General features: G+C 42.7%; 1 protein-coding gene across 1 annotated transcript in view; it reads left to right on the forward strand.

Moving 5' to 3' along the window:
* PXDN (peroxidasin) overlaps positions 1 to 22519 on the forward strand; it is a 185419-nt gene that overhangs the window by 60578 nt on the left and 102322 nt on the right. The window contains exons 2-4 of the mRNA XM_015407041.1: positions 8167 to 8238; positions 9463 to 9534; positions 21937 to 22008. Coding sequence (XP_015262527.1) covers positions 8167 to 8238; positions 9463 to 9534; positions 21937 to 22008 — 216 coding nt within the window. The remainder of the gene's footprint in view (positions 1 to 8166; positions 8239 to 9462; positions 9535 to 21936; positions 22009 to 22519) is intronic.

Raw genomic sequence — 22519 nt, forward strand, 5'->3', positions numbered from 1 at the left:
GTCATTTTAATATTTTTCTCCCAAATCTGCCCCAGTCTTCAAGATTTATAGTATGCCCTAAATTCTGAGCCCATACAATCATATTATTCTTCACAATTTCCTCTGCCATTGTATCATCCAACAACATTTTATATATTTTCTTTATCATTTTACTATCTGCTGTTAACATAACATTTTCCAGTTCGGTTATTTTACCATTAAATCCCACTTTTTTGTCCTTCAAATATATTGATTCCAGCTGTACTTTTTGCCACCAGGACAGATGTTCTGGTAGCTTAAGATTGTCCTTACTGTCCAAAATGTCCTGATACCTCAATATTTCTTCTCCTGTATAAACATTCGGCAGCGTAAAGGCCTCTAATGGTGTTATTAGTCTCGATCTTTTAGTATAATTTTTTTTATGAATTCTGTCCCAAACTTTAAGAGGCTCTCAACCAATGCTGCGGGAGGCAGTGGGGCCCTTGAATGACCAAGGGGTAAAAGGAGTACTGAAGGATGATAGGGATATGGCTCAGAAGCTGAATGCATTTTTTGCCTCTTTCTTCACTGTGGAAGATGAGAAGTGCTTGCCCACTCTAGAACCACTGATTTCGGGAGAGGTGTTGAAAGACCTGAGTCAGACTGAAGTGACGATAGAGGAGATTCTACGACTGGTAGACAACTTAAAAACTGATAAATCACCAGGCCTGGATGGCATACATCCAAGAGTTCTGAAAGAACTCAAATGTGAATTTGTGAATCTCCTTACAAAAATATGTAATCGCTCATTAAAATCTGCCTCCATTCCTGAGGACTGGAAGGTAGCTAATGTCACTCCCTTCTTTAAAAAGTGTTCCAGAGGAGATCCGGGAAATTACAGGCCAGTCAGTCTGATATCAATACAGGTGTCACGCCCTTGCTTGTCCAGGTGGGGGCCGGCTATCCGGATACCGCCGCAAGGGAGTCTGTTCAGGTGCTCTGCCCAATCTTGGCGTTATCGGGGTCCAGGCCGAGGCAGGGGTTGCTAGGAAGTGGGAGGAAAGCCTCAGAAGACGGTATAGTCAGAGTACCCTCCTGGTCCTCTTGACCGTCTCGGGGATTCGGGCTTCCGTGCTCTGCCTCCAGAGCACATGGGATGGCTTTCTCTCTGTACCGTCAGTTCCCAGCCCGTCCCCGTCTTCCTCCCCGGCCAGCTCCCGGCTTCCGCTTTTATTACCCCCTCGGCCTTGTGACCCTCCCCCTTACTCTCCCCGCCCCCCTTTATACCGAACCATGCCAAGCTACTTCCGGAAACCCCGCCCAGTAGCTCCGGCGTTCGGTTCTCAGGGCCCCAGTCAAGCCGCTCCCCTCTGCCGCGGCCGCACCCTCCTCCGCAGATGACTCTTCCTCGGCGGCCGCACCTCCGCTCTCCCGCCGACGGGCCGCCAGCCCGCCTCGAGCTCCTCTGTGCTCCGCCGACCTCCGGGCTGCTTGCTGCGACGTTCAGGTCACCGCGCCGGTCGCCGCCTTGGGTAAGGGTTGCAGGGGTTCCGGTGCTCCGTGGTTCTTCGTGCTGGTGTTTTTGGGGGTGGGCTGGGGAGTTGGCACCCAGCGAGGCGTTTCCCTTGGGTGGCTCTTTTCCCCTCGGTCCCGACCGTCGTCGGGACAACACGGTAAGTTGGTGGATAATTCTATCTTATTAAGGATAGAATTAGTAGGCACATTGATGAAAAAAACTATTGAGGCAGACTCAGCATGGGTTCTGTAAGGGAAGATCTTGTCTCACTAACCTGTTAGTGTTCTTTGAGGGAGTAAACGAACATGTGGATAAGGGGGACTCAATAGATGTTGTTTACCTTGACTTCCAGAAAGCTTTTGATAAAGTTCCTCATCAAAGGCTCCTAAGTAAGCTCGATAGTTATGGATAAAAGGTCAAGTCCTTCTGTGGATCAAAAACTGGCTAATTAATAGGAAACAGAGAGTGAGTATAAATGGACAATTTTCTCAGTGGAGGGTGGTAAGCTGTGGGGTACTGCAGGGATCAGTACTGGGTTCAATGCTTTTTAACTTGTTCATTAATGATTTGGAGTTGGGAGTAAGCAGTAAATTTGTGGATGACACAAAATTGTTCAGGGTGGTGAAAACCAGTGAGGATTGTGAGGCACTCCAAAGGGATCTGTCGAGGATGGGTGAGTGGGTGTCAGCGTGGCAAATGGGGCGCTATGCTGGGGATTATTAGGAAGGGAAATGAAAACAAAGCCAGTATCATAGTGTCCCTGTAGAAATTGATGGTGCGACCTCATTTGGAATACTGTGTACAGTTCTGGTCACCACACCTCAAAAAGGATATTAAAGCATTGGGAAAAGTGCAGAAAAGGGCAACTAGAATGATAAAAGGGTTGGAACACTTTCCGTATGAAGAAAGATTAAAGCGCTTGGGGCTCTTTAGCTTGGAGAAATGACTACTGAGGGGTGACATTATCGAGGTTTACAAGATTATGCATAGGATAGAGCAGGTAGAGAAAGAAGTACCTTTCTCCCTTTCTTACAATACAAGAACTCATGGGCACTCCGTGAAATTGTTGAGCAGTCTGGTTAGAACAGATAAAAGGAAGTTCTTCACCCAAAGAGTGATTAACACATGGAATTCACTGCCTCAGGAGGTGGTGGCAGCTACAAGCATGGATGGCTTCAAGAGGGAATTGGATAAACATATGGAGCAGAGGTCCATCAGTGGCTATTAGCCACAAGGTATAGATAGGAACTCTCAGGCTGTGGCAAGGGATGCTCCCTGTATTCTTGGTGCTTGGGGGGGGGCAACAGTGGGAGGGCTTCTAGTGTCCTGGCTCCACTGATGGACTTACTCATGGCACCTGGTATTTTTGGCCACTGTGTGACAGAGTTTTGGACTGGCTAATTGGCCTGATCCATTGGCCTGATCCAACATTGGCTTCTCTTATGTTCTTATGTTCTAACTTCGTAACAAACCTAATTTCATCACAAACATCACTTGGTTCGTGGTTCGTGAACTGAGGGTCTTGCAGTCATGCCTGCAACGAACCTCCCATGAACCTCCATGGTTTTTATGGAGGTTTGTGTTGGCAGTCTGTGTGGCAGACATGCTGGTGCCAATATTTCATCAAAGAAGTGGGGGGATGGACTTCTGCAGCCCTAGAAACACCAGTAGTGGCCCTACAAAACCAAACAAAAGTGGCCCTTGTAGTACCTGGGGGCACAGAGGAAACTGTGAAAGAGTTTGGATTGGGTGAGGTGGAGGAGAGGTGGAGGAGGGATGCACACCAGTGGCGGCACATGAGAGAGAGGAGGCGGAGATATGAGTTTTGTGGAAGAAAGGGGTAGATTATGCCCTTTTTGCAGAACTTCAGGAAACTGGTCCATGGGGCAGTCAGAGGGAGGCTAGAAGATGAGGCCAGGCCAAAAAGGGAGACCCCAGAAGGTCCGGAAATCAAGGGTTGCAGGGTTAGATGGAAAAGAGGGGCGATTCTCCTTTTGATAGAACTGGTGGGAGTTCTGGGAAACCGGCCCATGGGGCAGTCAGAGAGAGGCAAGCAGATGAGGCCAGGTCATAAGTCAAAGATTGCAGGGTCAGAAGGGAAAGGGCGATTCTCCTTTTGATAGAAGCAGCTGGATTTCTGGGAAACCAGCCTGTGGGGCAGTTGGAGGGTGGCCAGCAGATGAGGCCTTGCCTAAAAGGGGGACCCCAGGAGGGTTGGAAGGAAAAGAGGCCAATCTCCTTTTGACTGAAGTGGCGGGAATTCCAGGAAACTGGCCTGTGGGGAGTCAGACGGAGGCCAGCAGATGAGGCCAGGCCAAAAAGAGGGACCCCAGGAGGCCCAGAAGCTGAGGATTGCAGGGTCAGAAGGAAAAGGGTACTGATCTCCCTTTGGTTGAAGAGGAGAGTCAGCTGGAGACTCGGTGCAATGTTGATCTCTCTAGGCCACAGGGGGGGCTTTCCTACCACATCACAAACCTCATGAAATGAACCATTTTGGTATACGGGAAGGTCTGTGAAGGTTTATGGTTTGTGGGGTCTCACAAACTGCAAACCGGAATGAACCTTCATTTTCCCGGTTAGTGCCAATCGCTATTAGTGATTCCACCACAGTTTCAGCAACTTTCACCCCACAATCGACCTGAGCCTGCACCAGTCCACAAAGCTGGATCCAATTTTTTGATTACAACATGTATGAGAGGGTCATTGTATGTTTTCTACATGCTTCTAGCCATGGTGACAGAGGGGAACATCCATGTTCAGAGTCTGTCAACCTCTGAATCCCAATGCCAGGAGGAAATATCAGGGGAAAGTCTTGGACTCTGTGCCCTGTTGTTGGCCCTCCAGAGGAACTGGTTAGCCAATCTGTGGCAGGATGCTGGACTAGAGGGACCCATTAGTCTGATCCAGGAGGACTTTTGTTATGTTCCTATGTTGTTATTGATAAAACCAGATGGGTAACTAGTTTAATACAAGGCAGGTCCAAAGATTTGCTTTCTGATTCTATAAAAGACAGCCTGGGAGGCAGTAGGGAATTATATGGTAGGTGCAATTTGGAAATCCCAAGATTCTGTAAGCTCTCAGGGACTGGAGTATAGGGATGGACATGAACCAGGAAGATTGAGTTTCATTACAGTATGTGGGGCCCAGACCAAACTAATTTATGCAGTAGCCAAATAGCTCACTCACAACTTTAACACCAGTAGCTCACAAAGTAGAATTTTTGCTCACAGGATTCCACAGCTTAGTGGGAGCATTGCTCACAAACCTTCATGGACCTCCTTGTTTACTGAACCAGTTTGTTTCATGAGGTTTGTGATGGGGTAGAATGACCCCCTGAGGGCTAGAGATGCCACAGGAGGAGACGCACACACAGATCCTAGGGTGAGCTTCTCCTCCTGTGGCATTCTTTAAAGTGCACTGCAGGAGGAGAAGCCATGGCAGCCAAGATCTGCCTGTGGCTGGGAGAGCCCTCCCCACCGCACGCACATCCTGGGGTCACCTTTTCCTGGTCATGGCGAGCCATGGCCAGGAGAAAGTGGGGAGGGAATCTCCTAGGTTTCCTAGAGCCAGTTTGGTGTTGTGGTTAAGTGCATGGACTCTAATCTGGGAGAACCGGGTTTGATTCCCCACTCCTCTACTTGCAGCTGCTGGATGACCTTGGGCAAGCCATAGTTCTGTCAGAGCTGTTCTTGAAAGAGCAGTTCTTGAAAGAGTCTCTCAGCCCCACCCACCTCACAGGGTGTCTTTTGTGGGGAGGGGAAGGGAAAGGAGACTGTAAGCTGCTCTGAGACTCCAAGTGAAGGGCGGGGTATAAATGTAATCTCCTCACTTCTTCTTCTCCCTTACTCCTGGCTGTGGTGAGTCTCGACCAGAAGAAAGTGTGTGTGGGGGGTCTCCTGGGAAGGGACTCCCTTTCACCTTTCTCCTGGCCCCAGAGGCACTTCACCCCCACCTTATGTTGCCTGGTACAGCCCCTTTTAACAGGCTGCACGAGGGAGCCCAAGTGTGACAGCTGAGCTGGTGGGGAGAGACTTCTCCGCATTGGCTCAGCTGTTTTGGGCTGCCTGGGGCAGTTCCTTTTATTGGGTTGTGTGAGCAGGCCCAAGATAGCTGGGACAGCGAAAGAAAAGGGTGAAATGCCCTTGGGAGGTGCTTCACCCCATATGTAACCTTCTGGGTTTGAAGCAGTGGGGAGCAGAATCCGAGGGTTTTAAGGGCTCTGCCATGGCAGCTAGGATCTGCCTGCAGCCAGGAGAACCCTCCTGCCTCTCACAGGTCCTGGGGTTAGTTTCTCCTCCTGTGACATGGTTTAAAGTGCACCGCGGGAAGAGAAGCCATTGCAGCCAGAATCAGCCTGCACCCAGGAGGGCCCCTCCCCACCGCATGCAGATCCATTTCAGCCTAATAGTGGGTCTGGTGTGCCCATCAGGTTTAAATGGCTCCCCTTCCACTTGGAGGGGGGGGAGCTAGAGGGATTGCTGAAATGGCTTGCATCTATTTCAGCATAACAGCTGACAGGCTGACCAGCCCCACTGTTAGGCTGAAATGGATGCAAGTCATATCAGTGATACTGCTCACTTCCTCCCATTTCCCACCATGAGCTGCACGAACGTCCTAAAAAAATGTGGAGGGTCATGAGAGGGTCATTGATAGGGATGGTCATGAACCTTGGTTAGCGAACCATGACCCAGCGATTTTCATGACAAATTTAGGTCTGTGAGAAGATTTGTTCTCATCCCTGCTGGAGTATACAGGCTCTCTCCCTCTCCCCTCCCCTTTAATTGGTGCTTGTTTACCCTGTTATTCCCCTTTTGGAGCATATTTAGTTTGGCTGACTTTTGAGGCTTAAAAATTAATTTACAAAAACCTATTTTTTTTCTGCATAACTGGTGAGCCTGTAGAGCCCCCTATGTTATTGTGGTCCTGTTGTGTGGCTTTCATTCGGGGATCAGCTAGCATATTATCTATATATTTAATAGCCAAGGTGCCCCCTCTGTGCGGATGTCTAAATCTACACATCTGGGGTACATCAAGGGTAAACAGATTTTCCTGCACACTTGGGGCATTCCCCAGGTGTGCAGAAAAATCTGAGATGTTGAAAAAATATATGGGGGATACTTTAATCCTCCCAAAAGTAAAAGAGTGGTCCCTCCACATGCGCAGAGAATGTACTTACCACGGAACTGGCGGCTGGGCTTGCCACCATTGGCAGTGTCGGAGGGGGGAGCCTTGGTGGGCCAAGCAGCTGGGAGCTGTGCAGGGCTCACCACCATTGCTGCGGGGGGGGGGAAGCCTTGGTGGGCCAGGCAGCTGGAAGCCACGCAGGGCTCACCGCCATTGCTGCTGCAGGGGAGCTTTGGTGGGCCGGGCAGCTGAGAGCTGCACAGGGCTTACTGCCATTGGTGCAGGAGGAGGGGAAGCCTTGGCGGGCTAGGCAGCTGGGAGCCGTTCAGGGCTCGCCGCCATGGCTGCTGGTAGGGGGGGTGGAGAAGTCTTGGCAGGCTGGGTGGCCCCACCTGCTGGGCTCACCTGAGGCCTCCTCCTCCTCTTCCTCCATGTGGGAGCCATGGGGAATACTCCCCCCCCCCCGTGAGTATTGCGGGTCCCCCACTCTAGTTCAGTATAATGATGGTCAATGCTTCCTCTAAGCTGTGGAGTCTTGAGAGCAAAAATTCTACTTTGTGAGCTACTGGCATTAAAGTTGTGAGCAAGTGATTTGGCTACTGCATAAATTAGTTTACTCTGGAGCCATCCTTCCTGAGCTAAGACAAAAATGCGTGAGCTGGAGGCTAAAAAACCGAGCTAGCTTACACTAACTCAACTTAGAGAGAACACTAATGATGATATAGTAATTGATGAGAAATAATGACTTAACAAATGTTACCAGCCAAAATAGAATTGGCACACAGAGACCTCAAATGGTCATTTAACTGAGCTCTGATTTGGAAAAAAAAGTCAAAATAACTTAAATATGTAAATACTATTCACAGGAAGTATGTTGTTCATTTACTTGCAGTGCAATTGTAATCAGAGTTATGCCCATTAAATCCATTGATGTCAAATGGGCATAGGAGAGTATAACTCTGTTTAGGGCTGCAGTATTAGGTAATTGAGAGGGGAAGGCAGAGAAAATAAGAAAAAAGTAAGGATAACTTGAGAACTCTTTACAAGCAGAATATGCATTTTATTCAGAATGCTCAGCTTAAAACATTATTTTTATCTGTGGGTATGTTTGTGCTTGTTGTCTTTGTCCTAAGAGCTTGTCCTATGGGGTTTGTTCTCCATTCTGGTGGTATGGTCCCAGGAAGGCTTTTTTCCTATAAATGTACATTATTCCTACAAAACAGTGTTGGCTAGGCTGGATGAACTTTAGCTCTGGGTCAGCATAGTAAGTATTGATCCTAGTAACCATTATGAACCATTATGGGCAAAATAATGTCATATCTGGTTATACTACCACAAACATTAGCTGGTTTTCAGTTAGTTCTTGGCTAATTGTTAGATTTTGGGGTACTTTTAATTTTGTTTTCACTTTAAAATAAGATAATCTCATGACTGTTCACAGTAGACTCACCCTGGTCCTTAAGAGAGAGATGTGTTTTGTAGTTCATAGCAGACTTGTGTTTTCTTTAAAAATTATTAACAGAGATTGTGATTTTTTGAACTAATGGATATACATTTTCTTCCAACAGGGATTTGCGATTTAATAGAATTAAAGAAATTCAGCCTGGTGCATTTAGACGGCTTAAAAATCTGAACACACTGTAAGTTGAATTTCATCCTTCATAAAGTATCCTTTGCCTTTTGTTTTAAGCATTCATTATTTTCAAATCATAAAAGTTATTTATCAATGTTATTCTAACGAAGGCTAGTGAAAATTTGTCCAGTGTCTATTCCAAGTAATCTCCCTCTTTTGCCTATTCTCAGTTTCTGCCTTCCTTATATGTTTGGTACTTAATGTGCACTTTATAGTCCACACAACAAAGGATCACAAGATATCTTATCTTGATGGAAAATGTTATGTTAGTGTGTAAGACAGGCAAACATAGATTTAAACAATTAACTATCTATAATTTTTCATTAAAAATCCATTAGAACAGACCTGGTGAAATCAGTCTTGCTTGGTCTGCTTCTTTTTTCACAAGAATCCCTGTGATTAGATATTAAAAGCACAAGTGTAATCTCTCTTAACATAAAACCATAACTAATTTGCTTTAAATATTCCTTTTGTTCAGAATGTACAGAGTGTTTTTCTAGATCAGACCAGGGTCATTTGGTAGAGAATTATTTGAAGAATTCCACCAACCAGCAAATACCAGTTCGCCCATCAGATATTGACCAGTGGTCTATCAGTGGTTCATGGTCTGGTTTTGCCATCTTTTGTATTAAGGCGCATTTGGCACACCTTCTGAGTTAATTTAATATTTAATGCCATCTCCACAGTTCTGTAGAAATATTTGTTAAATATAATAACTTAGAATCTGGTTCCGTTTGTTGTCCATTTGAAGTCTTGGAAACACACTTTTTTGTAGTTGATTATTTTTCTCTTCCTGCACCTCACTCAAATATGTGTGATAGAATGCCAGACATTTTAAACTAATAATTCAATATAAGTGTGGGTTTAAAATAAAATCCTGTTTTTGCCATAGGTTGTATGTAAATTTCTTAGATTTCACTCTGCATGGTTGAAATTTTCCCCAGTGTCAGATGCTGAATGCACTTCACTTCTCAGAGTTTTCTAGCTTGAAATCAATCAAGGCTGTAAGCAGCCTCCTTCTTTAGGTGGAGTTACTGTATTTCCACTGCAGAAATTAATGGAGTTTTCCTCAAGTTGATTTATAATTTTTGGTATATTTTGATGAACTGCCTGTATTCTGATTTTGGGGCTTGATTTGTAAGTGTAGATTTTTGGGGGGGTGGGTTGTATTTTAAGAAAATATGCTAAAGGAGAGAGAAAAAGCAAATAATAGTTTTACTTTACTTTCTAGACTTCTAAACAACAACCACATAAAAAGAATACCTACGGGAGCATTTGAAGACCTTGAAAACCTAAAATATCTGTGAGTTAATGTGCCATATTTATCAGAAGTGAATATGATTTTAAAGTCATAGTGTTAGATCCCATGGAGGCAGCATGACTTTCTGGTCTGCCTCTGCAACCCAAGATGTCCCCACATGTATTCCTGGGTGTCCCCTGTGAGCAGCATTTTGGGCTGCTGGGAGAGGAGGGAGGTGAAAAAGGCATGCTGTGCGGATGGAAATCCTGTCACATGTGGAAATGCTCTGTGGGATCCAAGCCATGGTGTGTAAAAAAACAAACAAAACAACCTTAATTTTTCATCTTCAAAGAATATGCACATACAGAAAAAACACTACTGGGATTGTGAAAATTATACTGGCTATGCACATCTGTGATGTTAATTCCAGTTTAGCCAAGGTTGATAATCAAAGCAATTTTATTTACTTGTGTAAATTGCTATGTTCTGGACTTCAAAATATTTTTAGGAACTATATGGTCCAAGACTTGTAACATCTGAAAACAGACACTCTGTATGGTTTGTATGTAATTTCTAGTGTCACCCTCACAGAATGTGACATTGTACTAGTATTTGCTTGTGTGTTTTAAGCAACAGTTCTGTTTGTGGCATTTCAGTCAGCTCAAGTTGTACATGAGAAACGCTGAATCATGACTACTGACACAATTACATATGAAAGAACTAGGAAAGTATAGTACTACAAGAATTCTAGACAAAAGTGGGGGAAATAATATTTCTCCTGATGATCATTTTGAATATTTGAGAAGGTTTGAGTCTTTTTGTGCAACTATGTTTTCTTTTGCTGGGCAGACACACAGGGAACCAAGGCCATGGCAACCACATACCCTACATGCCTCTGCAGCTCACGTGGCAGAGACAACCCCAGTAGAACACCCACGACCTCTTCTGCGCAAGGACACAGGTTTGGAGAAAGGAGTAAGAGCACCAGCCTTTCCCAGGCAAAGGGGGGATCACCGATTCACAGAAAGCATTCCTCTCATTTCTTCATTATCTCATTGCGGAAAAACACCCATGTGCCAAGCATGAGCCAAGTTTTCAGATTCCACCAAGGGGGATGTTGACAACAAATCTCCCCTTTGGATCAGAGTAGAATCTACACACTCAGGAGCAGTCCTCTTACCCCGCACTCAAGTTGACAGACAGCTGACATGGTGTTAGGAATCTCAGAAGAACCATGGTGTCAAACCCAGCTATGTATCCCAGGGCAGGAAGAATGGCAGAGAAAGGCAGTGTAGTGGAAATGTAAGATCTAGGATATCCAGGGACACTAGTTCAAATCCCAAATGGGGCTAGCTACCAGAGAGTCCCAGGGGAAATCCCAGGCACAACTGAGTTTTAGCATCATGAAACAAAATCCCTTGGGACAAGGTCTCATGCTGATTGGCTGTCGCACACAGCAGACCCACCCCCCCATGCATGATGTCCCTCTGTGCATTCTGGGGGTTAATTCCTGCCACCTGCTCCTATTAATTCCATTTCCTTGCATCCCTAGGTGGAAGTATAGATACTCCCACTTAGCTTTTGTGTTCTTCAAGGGTTCTCAGCAGAAGAATGTTAGAAATATGCTTGGACAGTGTTTGTTCTTTTCTTCAGCTGTTTGCTTGATGTGCCCTTTCTCTAGAGTTTCCTACCTTCAAATTCCTCTCTGTGTCTGATTTGTGATGAGAGAGCTATATCCTCATGCTGCATTGAATATAATCTGAGATAAAAGTGAATACTTGACAATGCTGTGGTTGACTTTGGGCGTAGTGGTATCCTAAGCTGCATCAGCCTTGAGAGTGTGGCAGGAGGGTAGTTGTATTTTCTTTCTCCATGACTTTCATGAGGGTTTTAACAACAAGGAATAAACTGGGAAAGTCGCTAACACTTGCAAAAGGAATCTTATATTATGTATCTCTGAAGGTAACACACTGCAAACTGTACCACACAAATATAGGTAAAGGTAAAGGTTCCCTTGCTCGAAAGCCAGTCAAATCCGACTCTAGGGTTGCGGTGCTCATCTCCATTTCAAAGCCGAAGAGCCAGCGCTGTCTGAAGACATTTCCATGGTCATGTGGCCGGCATGACTAAACACCAAGGCACACGGAACGCTGTTACCTTCCCACTGAAGTGGTACCTATTTATCTACTTGTAATTTCTTGCTTTCAAACTGCTAGGTTGGCAGGAGCTGGAACCAGAGACGGGAGCTCACTTCGTCATGCGGCACACTCGGGTCTCGAACATACAAATATACAAGAATACAAATACAAAGTAGTGCAAATAGTTCAAATTTGCAGCTTCAAGTTCGTTTCGCAAGTAGACTTCATCAGAAGTAATATTTAGGCATTCTGATGCTGAATTTTGTTGTTACTTAGTCATGCCTGTCATAAGAACTGTTAAACTTTGTGGAATACAAGGGCTAGTCCCAGTTTAAAAATGTGTAGCAACCTAGGAAGGATCGGTGCAACTACAGAAAATTATCATACAACGCATGCTAAATATTACTTCTGATTAAGTCTACTTGTGAAACGAAGTTGAAGCCGGAAATTTGAACTATTTGCACTATTTTGTATTTGTATTCTTGTATATTTGTGCGGTACAGTTTGCAGTGTGTTACTTTCAGAGATACATAATATAAGATTCCTTTTGCAAGTGTTAGCGACTTCCACAGTTTATTCCTTGTTGTTAGTACTACTGATACTGGGAGGTCTTTTGGTGTTTGTTTCATGAGGGTGTTTTCATTTACATCAGGGTTGTTGCTGACATATTGTTGCACTAGGCACAGGACACAGACTGGAAAGCCTTAGGTCACCATCTAAGCTTTGTTTTTCCCCATGCACACCCATGATAACTGCCTGCACTTGGGGTTACACTGGCCTACTACGCCATCACACCTGCAAATCTCAGGATGGCACTGGTCCTGGGGCTTAGTTAATATTCTAAGCCATTCAGAAACATGGCTTTGGATTGTTCCCTTAAATTGCAGTTTTTGAGAATGGTGTGTGAGAGGAAATTCCTGCAGTTCTCACTGTTGAAAAAATTGGAATTGCCAAGGCAGCTGTCTAGTTGACATGTTACAGTGGTCTCTGGGTTTCTCTTAGAAATTAATTACAGAGAGATTAGTTTCCACTGAATACAGGATGTACAATGTGTACTCTTCATAACAAGACCATAAGTGGGGGAATAAACTTCATTTAACATGTTGTCAGAGGTTTGCCTGGTTGAGGGACCAGTAAGGTGGTTCTGTTTTAATTTTCCAAAGTGAAAAGTTCCCATGGTAGACTAAGCATAAATTGTAGTCCTTAGGTAGGGAAGCAGTTAATTAGAGAAGGAAGGACAGTAGTTAAAGGCAGGAAAAACAGAGCCAACATATCTAGAATCAAATCAGGTTCTAACTTTCTGGGACCACATCAAGGATAGGTTTTCCTAACCAGGGTATTCTTGACCCAGGAGACTTGCATAGGGCTGTCAGAGAAGCAAAAGTGGGATAGAAGTCATAAGAGATTCCAGAAAGACCATAAGGAGAGGAGGGGATTCTCTGACCATTCTGTGCTGGCTAAGAGGCTGAGGGTTCTGACTACTGACAGAAGAGAATCACCTGGCACCTGGCACATGTTCTTTACTACAGTTCATATATTTTGTGGGCACAGTGTGTGTGTGTGTGTGTATACAAGTGGAGACCCGCAAGAAACTTGCGGAATGGTTATCCTGTTCCTCACACCTTTGCTTCCTCCTGTCTCCCTCTACCTCTCTCACACTCTTTATGTATGTATATATGTGTGTGTGTGTGTGTGTGTGTGTGTATGTGTATGTGTGTATATATATACGTATATATGTATTTACTGAACTATGCGTAAAGATGCTTGTGATATTATAGGCTGTAGGTAGTTACTAGAAAAGGCAACAATTGTTAGTACATTATGCTAGGATAGTCTATCAACCTGTATTGCAATGATTGCTTTTATTGTGCATTTTAACTAACATTTTAAAATGGTTTAATCGGGTTTTATAACTGAGAAGAAACACACACATAGAAGTATTTATATATTATATAATTCATAATATCGTACTAAATGTTTGTAATGTATGAGCACTAAGATTCATGCACCAGAGAGAAGTAAATTTATTCAGGTATTATTAAAAAGGAGTCACTTAAACCATTCTTACACATTTTTCCACGGGGAAAAATACCTTTTGTGTGTGTGTGTCTTGACATCAATACCAATATTACCAATAAAACTTTAAGTAAGAGTCCCATCTTTCTTCATTACATCTTACTGGATGTGCATGTTTAAGCATATGCAAGGTATCTCATACCCTTTGTAACATGATCAGGGGCCAACATTCTCCCTAGGGCTGCCAAGTGGGGGCAGGGGGCGGGTAAACCCCCGCTTTGGAGGCCCAATTTCCGCCACCGTGGAATCGGGCCCCAGGGGGAACTCCGCCCCCTGAAGCGCAGCGTGGCTTATAAAACTTCTTTTCAGTCTCGTAGCTAAAATTAATACAAAAAATTTATAATCAAAATTAAGGAGAGAGATAGGTCGATAGTTCTTAATTTCTTTTGGGTCCGTTTCTTCTTTGTGAATCAGTGAGATAGTTGCTTCCAACCAAGATTCAGGGAGAACATCTTCTATAACTGTCATGATCATATTCTTGTATGGTATAAGGATAGAATCTTCTAGTGATTTATAATATTCTGCAGGTATCCTGTCTGGGCCCGGCGCTTTCTCTATATTTTGTTTTTGTATAGCTTCCATAATTTCCATTATCGTAATGGGGTCATTCATTGTACAGGAGGCAGCAATCACCACCATCCCAAAGAAAAAGAAATGCAAGAAAGCAAAGTGGCTGTCTGATGAGGCTTTACAAATAGCAGAGGAAGGAAGGAAAGCGAAAAGCAAATGCGAAAAGGAAAGATTTCCCCAACTGAATGCAGATTTCCAGAGAACGGCAAGGAGAGATAAGGAGGCCTTCCTGAATGAACAGTGCAAAGTAATAGAGGAAAACAATAGAATGGGAAGGACTAGAGATCTCTTCAAGAAAATTGGAGAAATCAAGGGAGCGTTCCATGCAAAGCTGGCCATGATAAAGGACAAAAACGGTAGGGACCTAACAGAAGCAGAAGAGATTAGGAAAAGATGGCAAGAATACACAGAAGAACTATACAAGAAAGACCTCAATGTCCTTGACAAACACGACGGTATAATCACTGACCTTGAGCCAGACATCCTGGAATGTGAAGTGAAATGGGCCTTAGAAAGCATTGCTAACAACAAAGCTAGTGGAGGTGATGGTATTCCAGCTGAACTATTCAAAGTCTTAGAAGATGATGCTGTTAAAGTGCTGCACTCCATTTGCCAGCAAATTTGGAAAACGCAACAGTGGCCACAGGATTGGAAAAGGTCAGTATACATTCCAATCCCAAAGAAGGGCAATGCCAAGGAATGTTCAAACTATCGCACAATTGCACTCATATCACACGCTAGCAAGGTCATGCTCAAGATCCTACAAGCTAGGCTTCAACAGTACGTGGATAGAGAACTACCAGAAGTACAAGCTGGGTTTCGAAGAGGTAGAGGAACGAGAGATCATATTGCCAACATTCGCTGGATTATGGAGAAAGCAAGAGAGTACCAGAAAAATATCTACTTCTGCTTCATTGACTATGCTAAAGCCTTTGACTGTGTGGATCACAACAAACTATGGCAGGTCCTTAAAGAGATGGGAGTACCAGACCACCTCACATGTCTCTTGAGAAACCTGTATAAGGGCCAAGAAGCGACAGTTAGAACCGGATACGGAACAACTGATTGGTTCAGCATAGGAAAAGGAGTACGACAAGGATGTATACTGTCACCTTGCTTATTTAATATATATGCAGAGTACATCATGCGAAATGCTGGCCTGGATGAATCACAAGCGGGAATTAAGATTGCTGGGGAAAAGATCAACAACCTCAGATATGCAGATGATACCACTCTAATGGCTGAAAGTGAAAAGGATCTAAAGAGCCTCTTGCTCAGAGTAAAAGAGGAGAGCGCAAAAGTGGGCTTGAAGCTCAACATCAAAAAAACTAAGATCATGGCATCCGGCCCCATCACTCCTTGGCAAATAGAAGGGGAAGTCGTGGAAGTAGTGACAGACTTCACGTTCCTGGGATCCCAGATCACCGCAGACTGTGACTGCAGCCATGAAATTAAAAGACGCCTGCTCCTTGGGAGGAAAGCGATGGCGAACCTAAACAGCATGATAAAAAGTAGAGACATCACCCTGCCAACAAAAGTCCGCATGGTCAAAGCAATGGTATTCCCAGTAGTCATGTATGGCTGCGAGAGCTGGACTATAAGGAAGGCCGAGCGCCGAAGAATAGATTCTTTTGAACTATGGTGCTGGAGAAGACTCTTGAGAGTCCCTTGGACTGCAAGAAGAACAAATCAGTCAATCCTCAAAGAAATCAACCCTGACTGTTCCCTGGAAGGCCAGATAATGAAACTGAAGCTCAAATACTTTGGCCACCAAATGAGAAGGGAGCACTCACTGGAGAAGACCCTGATGCTGGGAAAGATTGAAGGTCAAAGAAGACGGGGACGGCAAAGGATGAGATGGTTAGACAGTGTCAATTTGTGTCTGGATACATAATCCCACCCCAGAAGTTAACATGGGCCTCTCCAGGACAATCCAAATTAGGATAATTGCAGGGTAGGTGGAGCTTTTGAAAAGACCATTCCCAGTGAGAATGATTTAGAGTTTCCCCCTGGCGGTGTTATCGATGCAGCGAGCATGAAGTTGAGCAAACTCCGGAGGACGACGGAAGACGGGAGGGCCTGGCATGATCTGGTCCATAGGGTCGCGAAGAGTCGGACACTACGGTGCTGCTGAACAACAACAACAAATGGGGGTCATTAAGATATTTCCTGTTCTCTTCAGATAGTATAGGAAGCTCCTGTTTTTGCAAATATTGTTTTTGGTTTTCCCTTGGGATTTCCACTTCCCTATATAACTGCTTGTAAAAAAGATTGCACATTTTTCTTTAGTTCTTCCTTTTGGAACTTCTCTTTCTTGTCACCATCATACAAGGAGTGGATCAATGTCTTTTCTCTTTCCTTTCTAAGTTTATATGTTAACCATCGCCCTGATTTATTTGCATGTTCAAAATAATTCTGTTTAGCGAATTTAACGTTTTTAGCCATTTCTTCTGATAGCAACAGATTGAGCTGGTGATGAAAAACTTTGATTTTAGATTCTAAATTTTCATTTGAAGGGTTTATTTTTAGGTCTCCCTCATTTTTCTTTAATATACCCATAATATGATTATGATTATGATGATTCAGTTTATATACTCCTTTTCTCATCTTCATCTGGCTGCAAAACTGATTGCCAGTCCTCTAAAGTAAGCTTTACTTGCATCCCGGACAATTCTCATTGATGTTTATGTATTCATATTTTGCTGAAAATACAACTTCATTTCCTTTTTTACATACTCCAAAAATTGTGTATTTTTCAACAGTTGAGCTTTTAGTCTCCATCTGAATTTTCTTGGTGCACCCTTTATTTTCACCAACAAAGGTTGTGATCCGCCTATGATTTGAGCAGAATATCAATGTCTTTAATGTCCTGTAAAAAGCTTGCTGAAGTCCAACTCATATCAATTCTAAACCAGGATTTATGTCTATCCTAATAGAAAGTGTAATCTCTTCCTGTAGGATTTCTTACTCTCCAGACATCAACCAATTTATATTCTTCAGCAAGTTCAAGAAGAGATATTGGAAGAAGTTCTTTGGTGGTTCTGATCTTCTTATTAGTTGTTCTATCCAGGTGGTGATCAAACACTGCATTGAAATCTCCCAGCAAACATATATCAGTGCAGTCAAATCTTGCTAAAATATCTTTTAAAAAATTGGAAAATGTTCCTTGATGATCATTTGGGGCATATATGATTACTAATTAGATCTTCTTTTCCCCAATGGTAATTTCAACCGTCAGGAGTCTCCCATCCTCCGCCGAAAAAAATCAAGATAGGTTTCAATTCTTCTTTTATGAATACTACTATACCTCTTTTTTAAACTACATTTAATGAAGCAAAAGTAAGTCCAAGTTTCTTACATGACAAATAAGTCTTAAATGTGTTAAATGCCTTAAATGTGTTTCTTGTAAACAAGTAAAATCTGCATTTAATTTCTTAAGTTGCTTAAAGATTTTCTTCCTCTTCTTTGGTGAATTTAGGCCATTGATGTTGGTTGAAAATATTTTTATTATTGTTTCATCCATTATGGACCTGTTTCATCCATTATGGAGAGCCAGTTTGGTGTAGTGGTTAAGTGTGCGGACTCTAATCTGGGAGAACCGGGTTTGATTCCCCACTCCTCCACTTGCACCTGCTGATGTGACCTTGGGTCAGTCACAAGCTCTGGCACAGCTGTCCTTGAAAAAGAGCAGTTTGTGTCACTCAGCCCCACCCACCTCACAGGGTGACTGTTGTGAGGAGGGGAAGGGAAAGGAGTTTGTAAACCGCTCTGAGACTCCAAGTGAAGGGCGGGGTATAAATCCAATCTCTTCTTCTTCTTTATTACTACCCTCTTTATTTCTTCTTTTTTTCCTTTGAGCTTTCAAATCCAGATTCAGTTTCCCTGCAGACTCAGATTCAAGATCTTTATCTGATGCTGTTGAGTAGTCCTGTGTTGAGCCATCTCCCTGTTTTTCTGCTGATACTCCACCCTTCCCTTTTATTTATTACTTCATTCAATTTCCTTCCATGTTGTTCCAAAAAATATTGAACTTTAAAAGTTGATCAACCTTAAATCTCTGTCCTTCAAAAGAGAAAAGAATCCCTTCTGGTACTAACCATCGAAAAGAAATTGAATGCGCTATAAGTTTGGTAGTTAGGAGTGTGTACTTGTTCCTTTTCTGTCTCACCTTCCACGGGATTTCCTTCAAAATTCTTATCTCTGTATTTTATTTTAAATACGTTATCATGGGTTGCTCTAAAAATATGGTCTCTATGAGCACTTTGTAAATTTTACATGCAATCCCTTGGCACATTATTATTATTTGTTTCATAAATTGAATTAACTCTATAAATTAGATCAGTTTCTCTTGCAGTCTCCTGAGATTCCTCTTCCAGAAATTCTGCTAAAGTGTCTGCAACCACTGTTGTAAAATCTTCTCCTTTTTACTCAGGAACATTGCGGAATCTCAACATGTATGCAGCTCTCTCAATTTCCAGCTTTACTAAGAAGTCCCAAGTAGCTTTTTGTTGAGTATCTACCTTATCTAACCTTTGTATTACTGCTTCAGCTTTTGTATCCACTATTTTAATTTGATGGGCCATTTCTTGGGTCTCACGCTTATTTTCTGCTAATTGAGTTTGGAAATCATTCATTTCCCCTTTCAGTTCCGAGACTTCTGTATTTAAATTTTTGATTTGCTCTCTCATTTGAATCAGAGCATTGTGTATTTGCCCCATACTTGACTGGAACAGTAGTTTGCATGTTATTTTGTAGATCTATCAATGCTTCTTGCGTTAACATATTTCCAACTGCCTTAGCTTGTGTTGGTGATGAAGCAGTGAAGGATGGGGGAGTCTGTGTCTTCACTTGTGTATTCATTTCATCAAAGATACAAAAGAAAAATTTAAATGTCCCAATATTTAAGTACACCAGATTAAAAATTTCTAATATTCCAAAATAAAAAGTACAAATTAACCAACCATAATCACATGTCATCTAATAGTTCAGAATATTGACTAGTGATAATATCCCTATGAGACAACAGACATGGTATTCTGCTTTATATATCGTTCAATAAGTCTTTAACAAATCTGTACAACCTTGCAAACAACCAACAGATTGCAACAAAGGACTCCAAAAAAGTTCTGTAACTCTCAAACTTCTCAAAAGCAGGGAAACTCAAACACAAGAGCTCCACCCCCAACAATGACCACCAGTGGCCACCCCTCTCTCTCCCCTCCCATGAGATTTAAAGGGCCCTCCAGCTGGTCAGCAGGAGCACATGGCATGCCAATCAGCTGGAGAAGGCCTTTTAAAACTTGCAGGAGGGAGTGGGGATGCACACTTGAACTCCAAGCAGCAAATTTCCTTTAAATGTTTTTTTGCAAGCGGCCTGCACCTGAATTCCAAGAGGCAAATTTCACTGCTTGGAGTTCAAGTGCACTATGCACGGTGACACCCACTGGTAAAACACCATTTGAAGGGACCCCTCCCTTTAAATGATGTTTTGCAAGTGGGTGCTACCCACACCTGAACTCCAAGCAACGAATTCACTGCTTGGAGTTGATGCAAGGCATACGGTGCCCGGCCTTACTTGTAAAACACCACTTAAAGGAGACATTCAACCTGGCACCTTCCAAGAGTCCCAAATATACAAATTCCACTAGTAGAAAACACCATCTAAGATTGCCAAAACAATATATTAAACAATTATAAAGTTGGTGGTGTCACAACAACAACATTTATGCATACTGTAAGGCATAAGATACAATATTTCCTCCTTTGAAGATAAGACATAAATTCCATGTATTCAGTGTAACTTGATAACTTGATAGGAGGAGTCCACATAGTCATAACATATTCCAAACAGCCTTTGCAAAGATACCAATTCTACATATTTGGAAGATGCGTTTTCTTCGACTTCTTCAGTTTGCCGGCTGTGTGAGTGGAACTGTGAAGAGATTTACACAAATACCTAGCCACAAAAACACATATGAAAAACAGAATTGTTTAAAAAAAACATGCCTGAAAAATACACTCACCCTGATTTCAGCAATTTCAACAGATCACAAGGTTCAGGCAAAGGCTGTTTGGAATATGTTATGACTATGTGGACTCCTCCTATCAAGTTATCATATTGTATCTTATGCCTTAATATAGTTACCGTATGCATAAATGTTGTTGTTGTGACGCCACCAACTTTATAATTGTTTAATATATTGTTATGGAAATCTTTGAGGGTGTTTTCTATTAGTGGAATTTGTATATTTCGGACTCCTGTGACACTAGTCTTTTCCCCTTGTTGTTTGGATTTGGTGCCTTCCAAGGGGCTGCATCCCCAACATGATGAGGTCACTTCTGTGTGATGTCATCATGTCAAGGACATCCCCTCCCCTTCCAGGAACATTCCCCCAAAGCCCAACGTTGGCAGCTAGGTAAGGACCTCGGAACCCTAAATAGAACTCTGAAGTTCAGTGGTGAGCTTGATATGTTTTTCTCACTTCTTGTTTTGCTGATTCTTCACCTTTAGCCTCGTTACTTAATTTTAGGGAATAGTTTATATATTTTGGTCATACTTTTGTTTAGATCTAAATTTTTGATCCACTAATACTTTGGGGAGAAAAGTGCAGAATTGCTTTGGGTAAGGTAAGATGTGTTCTGAGTGCTGAATAGCAGCAGAAACCTTGCTGAAATGGATCATAATACATAGTCTCAATCTTACCAGTACTGACCCGGATGGACCAAAGACCTCTACCTGAGACCTGGAGGTACCCAGTCAACGGAGAGTTTTCACTTTGGCGAGACTGCGAGTCCTCCCCTCTGCATTTTTAGAGAGGAGATATAAAAAGACTCCCATGAAGGAGAGAACCTGTCCATGTGGCACTGAAGAGGTGGAATCAGTTCAACATGTACTGTTTTATTGATGCTTTTTTCAGGACGTTTGCTTAAATGTAATTTCCCCTCTAATTAAAAATTATCCAGGATGTTCTGATGTTGATATCTTGAAGAAGCTTTTAATGGGTGTTAATCAACAGGCCACTATTAGCTGTGCTAATTTTTTTTCAGCAGCTTGTAGAACTCGTCATGAAATTTTATATATGGATTGTAAATTTTAGAGATTTCCAACTATTGGTTGTACCAATTTTATTTTCCAGTGATTTTATTGTATAGCTTTGTGTTTGATTTGTGCTGGTCATTGGCTGAATAAATAAATAGATTGCTTGACCTGGAGAGCTGCTGCCAGTCTGAGTAGACAATACTGCCCCTGATGTACCAGTATTCTGAGTCAGTATCGGGCAGCTTCATGTGTTCATGTGTTGTGATGAGTCATTGTATACTGCTGTGACTACCATAGTCCTATGGGGTCAGGTCTTCCTGTACCTCTGGCCTGGGGAGGTGACTATTGATGAATTCTGTTTTTGAAATGCATTTCCAAAAAGGGCAAACAGAATGGAAAGTCATTTGATGTGTAATTTGAAATCCTGCAGGATTTCCAGTTTTCATTGTTGTCCCAGACGGCAGCACAGGCAGATTCTTCAATAAAAGTGTTTTTTGGTGTGTATGTATACATGTCTTGTTTTGTTGCCTTCTAATGTGTATTTGGAAAACTGTCCTCATCAATGTGTCACTTTAATTCCTTCCCACATTAATGTAGGTCTTGTTTGTGTATACTAATATTACTGATTGTTTCTTGTTTCAGCTATTTGTACAAGAATGAAATCCAGTCAATTGACAGGCAAGCATTTAAAGGACTTGCCTCTCTAGAACAACTGTAAGTGCCTTTTCTCTTCTGTGCTGTCATCTGCTTGGTTGCCTCAGAGGAGAAGTGCACGTTTTGGTCAACATTTCTGGCCTGCATGCCTTGCATGTCTGCACGGAATGGGTTTTTAGTCCAATGTGGGTTGCGCTCATTGGAACATAGAAAACATGTATGTCAAATTCTTTCTTTCTGTGTTCATACTGTGTTTGTTGTTTACATTTATCTCATCTCACTTTATAATGATTTTGAAGAGCAAGCATGATTATACACACATTGAACTGTGTGTATTAGGTTCCAGTTCTGCTGAGTGGGGGGGAAACTATGTTAATAGAATTTCTTTTAATCTCAACGAGGTAACCAAGGAGCATCAAAGCTGTGTCCTTGATTTCTCTACACTGAAGAGTTCCATTTTTCTATTGGTTTTATTTACGGCCTGCTTTTTAGTGTCAGGGCTCTTTTATAGCTTTTTAAGCTGCCAAATACTGGTTTAGGAGTTTTTTCTGCCTCTTACAGGCTCTCAGTT

The sequence above is a fragment of the Gekko japonicus genome, unplaced genomic scaffold (genome assembly GCF_001447785.1).
Source record: "Gekko japonicus isolate JY-2015 unplaced genomic scaffold, Gekko_japonicus_V1.1 scaffold2071, whole genome shotgun sequence".
Taxonomy (NCBI): Eukaryota; Metazoa; Chordata; class Lepidosauria; order Squamata; family Gekkonidae; genus Gekko; species Gekko japonicus.